At 41.1% G+C, this 12167-nt stretch overlaps 1 protein-coding gene across 1 annotated transcript in view; it reads right to left on the bottom strand.

Moving 5' to 3' along the window:
* The window catches only part of ADAM12 (ADAM metallopeptidase domain 12), a 178398-nt gene that overhangs the window by 3832 nt on the left and 162399 nt on the right, over nucleotides 1–12167 (bottom strand). The window contains exons 16-21 of the mRNA XM_002190169.6: nucleotides 11910–12108; nucleotides 9334–9411; nucleotides 6911–7019; nucleotides 6288–6423; nucleotides 5563–5671; nucleotides 4562–4744 (exon numbers count right to left, since the gene is read on the bottom strand). Of these exons, the coding sequence (XP_002190205.5) occupies nucleotides 4562–4744; nucleotides 5563–5671; nucleotides 6288–6423; nucleotides 6911–7019; nucleotides 9334–9411; nucleotides 11910–12108 (814 nt within the window). The remainder of the gene's footprint in view (nucleotides 1–4561; nucleotides 4745–5562; nucleotides 5672–6287; nucleotides 6424–6910; nucleotides 7020–9333; nucleotides 9412–11909; nucleotides 12109–12167) is intronic.

Consider the following 12167-nt stretch of genomic DNA (forward strand, 5'->3'; position numbering starts at 1 on the left):
GCTCCAGGTTATACAGTCCTATCCTCCCAAATTTTCTCTCCTCAATTCCCTGTTGTTTGCACTTTTTGGGCCTGAAGCTGCAGCAGTGTCCTTGGCTCTGGGCCTGGAAAAGGATTGTTCTGTGTGACTGAGCTGTGAGGAGAACTCGCTAACACTTTACATGAAGTTTAGAGTTATATCCTAATGCACTACAGAATCTGGAAAATATGAAAGCTATAACTTAAAGTATCACCAGGGAGCTCCAAGCACCATCCAACCTGGCCTTGGGCACTTCCAGGAGGCAGCCACAACTCTGGGCAAAACTGAGACCTCACTTCCCTGACAATTTATTCCTAACACCTAATCTAAACCTAAACTGAAGATATGTTATGCCCAGATAAGTTTAAATTTATTTTTAATAAATTGCCACTCTAATTTTAAACCAATGATTCAATACTATATTTTCCTGACTTTATGACTTTTGATTCTTTGCTCTAGAACTGCAGGGTGCATCTCTGCCGGACTCAATGCATAATTTATGGTAAATGGAAACAGCAAAGATTCAATAGATAACTTTGTAGAAGCAGTTCTATAGAAAGGTGGGAATGCTCAACATTACTTTAAAATGGAAATTCAGATGGCCACAAAACCAAACTGGCCCAGTCTGGTTTGGATTGGGAGCATCTGTGGAATTTTTTTCTCTGTGCTTTCATTCTGTGGAATTAAAGGCTCTGTTAATAAAGAACAGAAGTCATCTGCTGCCAGGCTGGGCCAGTGGCTGCTCTGGGTGGTCCCTGCAGCCCTGCAAACAGGGAAACTTGGCTGTTTGTGCTCCTCATTATGGAGAGCTGGGACACATTAAGTGGCTTGCTCAGGGCACACAAATCTCTCCAGTTTATTCCCAAACTCACTTCAGATCTTTCTACTACTGGAGCTGCATAGCCACGCTTTTCCCAAGGAATTTTATTCCTTATTTTTAGTTTGCCGTAAGTATCATTACTAAAGGAAACAAAAAGAGCTTACAAGCATAATCTTTGTAAAGATCCTTTGAAAGATTGAGCCAAACAAGCAATCAGAACATGAATTGCTCCTGAATAAAGTCCAACTTTTCATTATTTGTTTTGAGCATCCTTTTGTTTTTTTTACTTTCTGTGGCAAATATTTGCTCTTTCAAGAAGGAATTGCAGATTGATTATCCACAGGCATTTTGATAAGGAAGAAAACAGATGAGCTTAAGTAAATCTCATATATAATAAGTTCAAATTTGCCACAAACTACATTTTAAAAAGTTGCATATCATGTTCACCCTCTGTTTAATTCTCTGCATAACAAGTACTAGTATTGATGGGTACACAGGCCCAACTTCTGATTTATTTATTCATTCATTTCCCACTCAAAATGTCCTCAAGCTAAACTATCCTCAAGGAGGAAGGAAGCAACCAGGTGTTCTGACAGAAAGTGTAATGTGGCAAACTGCTAGGAAAGGGTAAATGAAAGTGAAAAAATAAAAAAGGGATGGAACTCAGATAAAAATGGAGCTGGAGGATAAATGGTGGCTGAGATGGAAAAGAACTTGATAGAAAGGAGATGCCACCAGGACCACACAAACTTAGGAACAGAGGAAAAGCCCTTTGAAGAAATAAATCCTATCCCCCAGACTGATTACAGGAGGCTCTTCTCTATTCTTTCTGTGCCACAGGAGAATCCAAACTTTGTGTGTTACTTGTGTGGGGCCCTGCAGAGCCTTTGATGTGTTGGGGATGTGCAGCACAGCTCACAGTACCACCACAGCTCTGCTGCCCTCATTCCTCTGCCTCCACTTCTCCCCCTACAAAGCTTCAGCCCTTCATCACAAAGAGTTTATGGATGCATTTCTTTGTCCATTTTATATCCACAACCTGGCATTTAGGGCATTCAGGCCTTGCTTGAGGAAGTGTTGTTTTAAATGCAGGAATGAAAACCACAATTCTCATACTGAGCAGCTCCAAAGACATCAGGTGCATGAAATTCCAGGTTTTTTTCCACTGATTTTTAAAGAAGAAAGTGAAAACCCTCTGTGTCTACAGGCAGGCTGAGGTGTCAAAGGAGAGACAATCCCAGGATAACTGGGGCAGAAGGAGCAGGAGCTGAGATGAGCTCAGTTTTACTGAGGAAAAAGTGAAATCCCTTTTTTAAGTGGTAAAATTTTGAAGTAAAAAAGTTCTATTTCCTGGCACTAGCATGACCTGTAAAATATGAGATATATTTTGGTAATAAGAGGATAAGAGTGTCAGAGGCAGCAACTGAATGCTAAAAGCAACAAAATCAAGGGGAAGAGATCAAATCCAAATGCCTGGACTGAAATCATGGCTAAGATAAACCTGCACTGTTCCCTTGATTCACATGGGGCTCTGCTGATTTATACTGACTGTGAATTTGGCCCATAAATAAAGACTGTTTGCCTTGCAAAAGCATCTGAAAGCTGTTTTTCAGTCAAAAGATAATTAAATATTTAACTTGGCAAGAGCTAATTTGCTGAGGATTTTCTGTTTGGTTGATTGGTTTGGTTTATTTCATGTTGTCTTTGTGTTTTGACTATTTTACTTACAACTGAAGGAAATTTTATATAATTTACAGCATCATCCTGCAGTACTGAGCATCTGGGTGACATCCTGAGTGTAGCCATGATTTTTCAATCAATTTTTCCTTCCTCTTGCTGACCTTCTGAGTATGCTTCCAAGAGAGAGCTGAAGCAATACATGAAGTAGTACCTATATTTATTATCCCAAACTATTCTTAAGCTAGTTTACTACTTCCAAGCTTTGCAGGAAAAAAAACAACTTAGGAATGAAAGATTTTCTCCCCACAGAGTGCTTTTTTGGGTCCCTCTGATATAAAAACTACCTGTTTCTGACAATATTGAGGTTATGATATAATTTTGAAAGAATCAATTCTTGCTCATTCTTTAGGCTGCCTTGAGCTGATCCCCAGTTTGTGTTCCATGCAGAGACTGAAAATGGTGATATTTTGCTTGATGAAGGAACTGTCACAATTAATTTGAGCTGCCAAGCTGAAAAGCTTTTTGGCAGTTTCAGATCTGTCAGACTTTGCTAGTGATAGTACTGCAGGACTGTTATTCCACCTGGCAGTTTGGGTGGCATTTGGAGCACAAGGATTTAGGAACATGAGCTGAAGGGGAGCACTGGGCTGCTGGGATGTGCAGTGAGGCTGGGGCAGGTGCAGATCCAGTATCAGAATGACAAATGGCTCCTTTTCCTTTTCCTTGGAAAGCCTTTTCTCCATCAATATTCTGCTTAAGAAACAGAAAAGCACTTGCACTTGAAATCTTCCCTATGACCACTGTGAACTGTGCAGAATGTTAGAGAATACAAGAAAATGAACAATGAGACCATTGGAGCTAAAGACAAGCAACAGGAATCAATATTGCTTCTGATTCCCTACAAAATTTATTTTAGAAAGAGTCAGTGTTCCTTATTCCTCTGGAAAGGAAAATGACTGGGAACATGGAAAAGGGAAGACAAATAAAGCAAATAAAACACTGATTGCACTTGTAAATGTTGGTCTAACCTGAGTGATACAATGTTAAGACTTAGAGAAAATTAAATCTAGAAATGCTTTACTTGCTGCCACAATGGGCAGGGACACCTTTCACCATCCCAGGTGCTCCAAGCCCTGTCCAGCCTGGCCTTGGGCACTGCCAGGGATCCAGGGGCAGCCCCAGCTTCTCTGGGCACCCTGACAACTTCTCTGGGCAGCCTCTCTCATCCCATATTTGTTTCTGACATTTTTCCAATCCTTTTTCAAAGCCCTGCATTCCAGCACTGTCTCAGAGCTCTCTCCTCCTATCCACCCCCAGGAAAGGGTCTCGAGCAGCTCACAGGGCTCCTGCAGGTGAGAGCCTGGTGCTGACAACACTCACCTCATTTTAACCTCATAGCAGACTCAGAACAGGAACAGCCTGGGTGCTTTTTAGAAACAGTCACTCCACAAGTGCCACCAAAAGGGAGCAGCCAGTGACAAGAAAAGGCACTGTTTCATACAGACAGCTTCATCTACCCTATCTCCCTCAGATGCATTTTACTCAAAAATAAAAAATAAAAAATATTTACCATCTCTGCTTAAACATTGCAGTGAAAGGTGTGTCTGCAGGAAACAGTGGTTTTCAGGTCTGTGCCCTGGAAAAACAGACTGTGCTTCATGCAGCCCTTGGCAGGGCAGAAGCACATCAAGCTAAGACACCTTCTGCCCTTGCACATCACATCTGCAACGTGACTCCCTAAACTCTCTCTGTGCTTGGCACCTCACTAACAAACTGTGCAGCTCCTCTCTGCTTGGGCTGGAGAGATGTGCTTGCCTCTAATGTGTTTGTTCTGTTGTCATTTGAGTCGTGAAGGCAGAGTTCAGGATCCTAAATTTTAGGATCACAGCTCCACTTGCCACAAAGCAATTTTCTACAGCACAGTTCTAAACTAACACAAAGCATAAAGGAAATACTGTGAGAAAAGGGCAGCAGGAAAGATGAGAAAACATTTCTCCAGACACTCACAGAGTAAATATTGCACAGAAGAGAATCAATGGTTACCTGGGAGAACCTCAATGAAGGATTAGCTGGCAGGGGTCTCTCAGGCCCAGTTTGGTGGCCTGGCAGCTGGGGGAGGGGTGGCAGGACTCGCTGGGGTGTTTTTAATGGTGGCACCTCGTGTGTCTTCACAGGGTTGCTGATGTCGATGATCTGATACGGCAGCGGCCGCCTTGGGCCGTCTCTCTGGGAAAAAACATCCTCAAAGTTCAATCATCCACCAAAGTTACACATTTCAATCATCCACCAAAGTTACACATTTCAATCATCCAACCAAAGTTACACATGTCCATCATCCACCAAAGTTACACATTTCCATCACCCACCAAAGTTACACATTTCAATCATCCACCAAAGTTACACACTTCAATCATCCACCAAAGTTACACATTTCAATCATCCAACCAAAGTTACACATTTCCATCATCCACCAAAGTTACACATTTCAATCATCCAACCAAAGTTACACATTTCCATCATCCACCAAAGTTACACATTTCAATCATCCAACCAAAGTTACACATTTCCATCATCCACCAAAGTTACACATTTCAATCATCCAACCAAAGTTATAGATTTCAAGAGCTGGCACAGAATCACAGGATGGCTTGGTTTGAAGGGATCTTAAGGACCAAACCATCCTTAAGGACCAGCAGGTTCCAACCCCCTGCCATGAGCAGGGACACCTCCCACCAGGGGGCTGCAAGCTCCATCAAACCTGGCCTATTGCTACTTTAAAATGCATGGTAGTCCCTTGCTTTTCTCTCCTAGAGAAAAAATTATTTCTTTTTTGCACTGGACATCTCCACCTGTATTCAATGTGGAAGCCATAAATAAATTTTGAAGCCTACATCCTCTCCCATTTTACTCAGTGTTAGTCATACATGATACTAAGTCCATGCAATTATTGTATTATAATAAATAATTTAATTGAGATCTAAAATACATGAAATCTTTTTTTGGTTTTCACCCACTTTTTGCAAAAAAATTATTTAGGGACTCACTTTTTGGATGGCTGTATTTTGTGGCTTTGTGATGAGGTTTTTGCTGACACATATGGTATGAACATGATTTGGCTCAGATGAACTGGAAGGTCTTGCTGGACTCACCGACCTGCAATACAAACATTTAATTGTTGAACACAATGTTCTGCTTTGTAACATTTTCTTAAACGGGAGCCTCTTTTCAGAATGGGAATTTGCAAGGACTTTCTGCCTGGTTATAGTAAACAAGGAAAGTAAAAATTGTCTAGCACTTCTGCAAGAATAAAAATAAATATTGATTTTTTAGAAACCAGTAGTCTGTTAAATTAGTTTCTGCAATCTGTGGAAATGCAGCTTTGTAACACCCAGGAGACTAGTCTAATGAATCTAACATTTAAACAGTAATGACCTCAAATAAGAAAGTTTCAGCTCACTCAGCTGAGTTTAGATAAAAGGCCATGCAGCGTAATGAAACTGTTTCAGGCAAATCAAAATAAAGACAATACTTCCATTGCTGCTTAATTTTTCATCCCAAAAGGAAAGAAGGATATATTCAAACCAATACCTGTGTTATTTACTGACTATCAATGAAATTATACCAACCCAGGGAAAACACTGCTGATAATGGTGAATATTTTTTGTCAAGGCTGGTCCTTCCTAACACATTCACGGTGATGAGAATTGCTGTGTTTACTGCTTCCTTTCCTTAATATCTATTGGAATATAATTAGGGAAAATGGGCATACCTTAATTTCTCTATTGTTGTCTTCTTGCTTGTAAACAACCACCTCATGAAAGTCTTCCTTTTGAGGTACATGATTGATCCAGCAAAGATAAGGCACAGGATGGTAATCAACACTCCTATGGTCAAACTCTTATCGTCTGTAAAAAATCACATGGAGTTAACTTCTTCCTAGGGCCTGCTCACTGCCTCACCAGGGTTCCTTTGCTATCTTCCAAAAAAAAAAAATCTTTCAGTAGTGAAATCATGATGGGAAGCTTTGTCATGGAAATAACCATGCTGTCATTATTTCAATATTGCCACCCACTGCAGCATCTGGCATGCAGAGAAGAGAATTCATTTTGGTTTAGAACAATATTGTTCATATGAAAACAGACATTATTTCTCATTGAGATTTAGTTTATACATGCACTTGTGAGGAGACCGCTTGTCCTGTCATGTCCTCAGACATAAATCAGAAACATCTCTTTGAGGTCCCTAATGTTCCAACACTTTGGGGAAAAACTGGCACGGAATAATGAAATCCTGTAAAATTAACAATGTGTAGAAATAATTTCTTTCTGAGGTTGACCAATTTCCACTCTTTATCCTGTACAAACACCAGGTACAGCCTGAATTGCCACTGACCTGCCTGTCTGATGGGCCCACTGTCCATGCTGCCACCAAAGCCTGGCTTGTCACAGAAGGGGGGGGCCCAGTCAGCCTCACAGTGACAGTTCTTTTTGTTGTTGCAGACCTGCAAAACAAGACAAATGGCTTAACATAAAAAACATCTGAGAGCAGCCCTGGCTGATAAGGGCTTCTAATCAGGCGGTGACACATCAGAGAGGAATAAAACTTGGAGAAGAAAGGAGATGTGCTGATAGCTGCCTACTGCACACTGAGATGGCAAAGAGCAACTCGCCACGGAGGAAGAGGGATCCTAAAAACCATTATTTCTTTGGCAGGTAGTCGTTAATATGAGCATAATCAGACATCTCTTAAGTCTTGTTCTCTGGTTGCTTCCAGCAGCAGCATTATCTGCTGGTAACTTCAGTTCCTCCTGCTTGCACAGGAGAAGCAGAGCTTTGTCAGCCCCCCGAGCTCTCCTCTCCATCGAGGCCTGCTCTGGGCCCAGCATGGATTCTTCCATGGCTCCCAGATGAACCAGCTGCTGGAGTAACCTGTGAAACGGGCTCAGGGCTGAGGAAACCCTCGGGGAGCTTTGCTGTCACACCTGCACTGTCTGTACAGACTCAGTGCTCTGTGCTGTGGTGGTTTTCATGCCAGTGAGGGACCAGTTCGTGAGGCCTGATCAGCCAGAGAGCTCCGAGGGACTGGAGCCCAGCCCGGTCCTGCTGCACACTGGGCCGGGAGCAGCAGATCCAGGGCTGTTCCCCACTCCAAAACTCATTATCTCCTTTTCTTCTCCTCAGGCAGCTGCTGTGTGAATACAGAGCTTAAGGTTCTGTGCTGAACCACCAGAATGCATGGAGCCACAGAACTGCTCAGGCTGGAAAAGTTCTCCAAGATCTTCAACCACTCCCCAGGTGCCACCATATCCACATGGATTTTAAATCCCTCCAGGGATGGAGACTCCACCGCTCCCCTGAGCAGCTGTGCCAGGGCTGGAAAAATTTTCCATGAAGGAATTTTCCCAATATCCACCCTAGCCTTCCCCTGGCCCAGCCTGGGGCCGTTCCCTCTCCTCCTGTCCCTGTTCCCCTGGCTGTCCCCTCCTGTCAGGAGCTGTGCAGAGCCACAAGGTTCCCCTGATCCCCCTTTTCTCCAGGCTGAGCCCCTTCCCAGCCCCTCCATGTCTTGTTCTGATAGGCCCCAAACTGACCCCAGGATCTGAAGTCACATTTAGGTGCTCAAATCAATTTTTAAATAAAGATTTTGGGCTTAGGGCCTGCTGTCAATAAGGTTCTTAATTCTGTGCTAACCCATCACTGATCTGCAACCACAGCACAGATTAATAAATGGGTTTTCAGAAAGACACAAATCAGTTCACAGGAGTTTGGGTTATTCTGAACATGCAATATTCTGGCCAGGTCAGCTTGGCAGGCACTCAAAAACACTGTGCTCCCTGTGTCTGCAGAGCACTAAAATATTGAAAGCTCAGACTGGCTGTGGTCATGTAAAATTAAAAAAAAATAATAAATTTACATTTCAAAGACAGTAAGATAATTGAAAATATACTTTTTTAAGCATTACTTTTTAAACTAAAGCACTGCAGGAGTTCCTATTTACAAGTCCACGAGGTCAGTTTTGCCGCTGAGGAGTCACCAGAGGTTTTTGTTTGTATAGACGTGAAAAATGCCAGTCCAAGCCTCTGCTCATTCTATCCTCCATGATAAGAGGCAGCACCATCAACACTGCTCAGTTTTGCAAATTCAGTGTGATAAAATAAGTTAAAGCAAATTAAAATCCTTCCTCAGAGAGGACAGTGAATTTCTATTGCTGTTCCAATGTGGCTGCCACAGCTTTTCAGAGAAACAAACAGCTCATCAGCTCATCAAGGTTAATAAGGCAAAGCTTGACATAATTAACATTATCATAATGTAAACTGGTTTTCAAACCACTGATATTATTAAATGATATCATCACATTTTTCATTATGGGCCACTTTCTTGCCAAAAAACCCATCAATATGGTTTTACTTTTTTAAAAATGTTTTTGGAAATGCTGTTTCATTTGCTTCTCAATCCAAATGCTTCCAACGCTCAATTCAAAAACTTTAACTTTGTATCTATGGATAAAGTGTATTTTTGATTTTTAATGGGAATTCTTCATGATGGAGGGTCAGACTTCAAACTGCTTTGAGGATTACAAGATTTCTTTGTATTCCAGGCTGTCAATTAAGAACAAGTTAATTACTGCCTGATAAACATTTCTTTGTCAAATAAAAACAATTTCATATAAGGAACAGTGGAAATGGAAATATGTAATAAAAATGTATTGCAGTCACTCTGATTGATCTATTGTAGGCAGTTATAGATCTCAAAGTGATTTCTTTCTGTCCAGTGGTTATTGAGTGATTGTAAAAAATGTTTTCCTAGGATGCTTACCCCACGTCCATGGCACTTGGTGGCACATTTGTGGACTCCAAAAACACTGGTGTTCTGGCACCGGCGGTTCAGGCAAATCTGCAAAGTAAAAAAAAATGAGTTTGAACAGGGACAGAGCTCCTGGGGCTCCCAGAGCATCATATCCCATCTTTCAGCAATTAAATATTCCCCAATATGTAAATATTTAAAATTATATGGACACAAAGGACACCAGAACTGGGTGTCTTCCTATTTTCCTCAGCCCCTTTTAAATCTTTGAAATCCAAATCTGAGGAAATTGAATTCTGCTCTCCTGGCCAGTCCTGGTTCCACACACACTTCACAGTGTTGATATGCTGAGTTTGTGCAAGCAAACCCTCACAGATCCACTCAAGTGGAACTAGTGGGGAGACCCTGGGGGTTGGGAGGTCTTTAAGCAAATTTAAAAATCAGTAATTTGCATTTTTTTCAGGACTAGGAGTGCACTGAGCAGGATTCCTTCAGGTTCCTGCTCTGCCTTTGTCTTTTTACAGCAGCAGATGATTTCTTGAACAAAACTTTGGATCCTCATGGTGTAAATTATCAGTTTTATATCAATAGGGAAATATTTTTAATTCCACTACAGAACATGGACCCAGGGTAGGTGAATATTTAAGTAAGGTCATTGGTTTTTATGGGCTCATCATTGTTTTCCAGGAAAACTAAGATCTAAGTTTTTCCACGTTAAACAATTTTTTTTTTTTTTTTGTGTCAAATATAAACCAACCCTCTTTAACATTTAATATTTATAGGAAATTGAAGTAAACAAATAGAATATGCACAGGAATAAAATTAAATTTTTTTTGTTTTCCAGTCATTGCAGATAAACTTTCCTCTGCCAATGGAGCTGAAAATTGAGGTTAAGCAAGATGAATGCTGAGTAATAATAACATCAAACAACCACACAACTGATAAGCATGTCAGTAATGAGAAGTTACCCTATTCCAAACTGAAAAAAGAAGAAATTAGGACTGGAATAACTGTTACTATGCTATGTTGACAACAAAAAAGGTCAAAAAGCCCCACACTGCACATTTTGCTCATGTTTAACTGCACTGCAGTTCAGTAGTACTAAGAGTCAGTCACAATAATTAGCATTAAGCTGGGAATGGTGTTGAAGGAGGTGACAGGGATGCTTAATCAGGGCACTTATCCCCTGGGGAGAAGGAAAAATGGAAAGGAAATTAGAGTGAATTGGCATCAACATGCAGGCATGTAGAGAATATGGTCTGATTACAGCACTATTCACAATTCAAATATTCACAGTGCAGCAGCTCCCAGAATTCTGATCACATTAAAATGGCTGCATTTCAAATTGTGCATCTCCAGTTGAGAAAACCCAAGAATATTTAAATTCATATTCTTAATCCGTAATACAAATGCACTAATGTCCTCAAAGTAAAACATACAATTTCAGAAGTATCAGCCTGTGTATTCTATAGTGTGGATGTGTATGATTAGATAGATTAGAAAGATTAAATACTCATTAGTAAAACATAATGGGGTGCTTTCTCAGCGCTGAGTTGCCTTTGAAAAGACTTTTTAGAACAGATTGACTTAGAAATGTTGTAAGGGTTGTTTTCCTGTAGCAGAGCTGTGGTTTCACTGGGGATGGATTTCAAACCTGTTCCCAGCACAGTGAGATAATCCAACGTAATTCAAAAGCATTCAGAAATTCAGAGGCTTACTTGAATTTACCACAATTATCAAAGCACTTGTTTTTCCTCCTTTTTGCAAGCAATCCACGGAGGGTATGGAAACCTCCTTCAGTTCAATAGCTCTTGGACTCTTTCCATTCCTCCTCCCCCTGTAAACTCATGGCTGCCTCCCATCTTTCTCAGTTGCTTTCCTCACAAAAGACAAACTTAGAATGAGACAGTCATGTGAAATCTGGGCTGCATTCACAGTGGGTAATTCACAAAGTTTGCAAAACACAAATGCAAAAGTCAGTTTTGGTGGCTGAGCATCAATGGGTTTATAGTTTTCTAAGAATGCATACAGAGATAGGTTTTCCTATATGAAAAAAAAATAAAGAAGTGGGAAGCTATAATCAGAAGGTAAAACACATTTTGAAACCTAAAGTGAAGTTAATGACAATTTTGCAATGCCATAGATGCTGGGAAAGGGAATTCATTGAACTCAGGAATTCATTAATAAGCCTGTAATGTATTTTGCTGTACTTGTTTTGCAGAAAACCTCAAGCCTCCATGGGCAGATACTTGGGACTGTCTTCAAAAAAATCAGTCATAAACTTCAGCAACTTGTATTGCCCAGAATCCCAGGATGGTTTAGGTTGAAAGGGACTTTAAAGCTCATCTATTTCCAACCTCCTGCCATGGCCAGGGACACCTTCTACCAGATCAGGTTACTCAGATTTGCATATGAAAATCCATAATCTAGAACAGTGGCCAAAAGGGAGTAAAATCTGTCTCAGTCTGAGAATGAGAAGCAATTCTTTGGTGGGAAAAAAAAAATCCCCAAGAAAAAATAAGTACAAAATACTTGGCAGAATGATGGTAGAGATGTTCCCCTCGTCTGGGAGTATTCCAGAATCTTACTTTTCCATCTTCACACTTGGTTCCTGCCAGCACCAGCCCAGGGTCAGGCATATCATCCCCCAAATACACGTGGGTGCCACGGCACAGGATCTTGCCACCCTCCTGGAGTGGGATGTTGGTTTCTATGGAAACAGCATTGGTTCCAATGACGGGTCGGTTTGCTCCTCCTTGACACTGGATTTTTCCACACTTCGCATCCCTGATGGAAATAAACACAACACAAGCAAGGATGAGGTAAATAATCTGACATGTTCCAAA

This window comes from Taeniopygia guttata, chromosome 6 (genome assembly GCF_048771995.1).
Source record: "Taeniopygia guttata chromosome 6, bTaeGut7.mat, whole genome shotgun sequence".
Lineage (NCBI taxonomy): Eukaryota > Metazoa > Chordata > Aves > Passeriformes > Estrildidae > Taeniopygia > Taeniopygia guttata.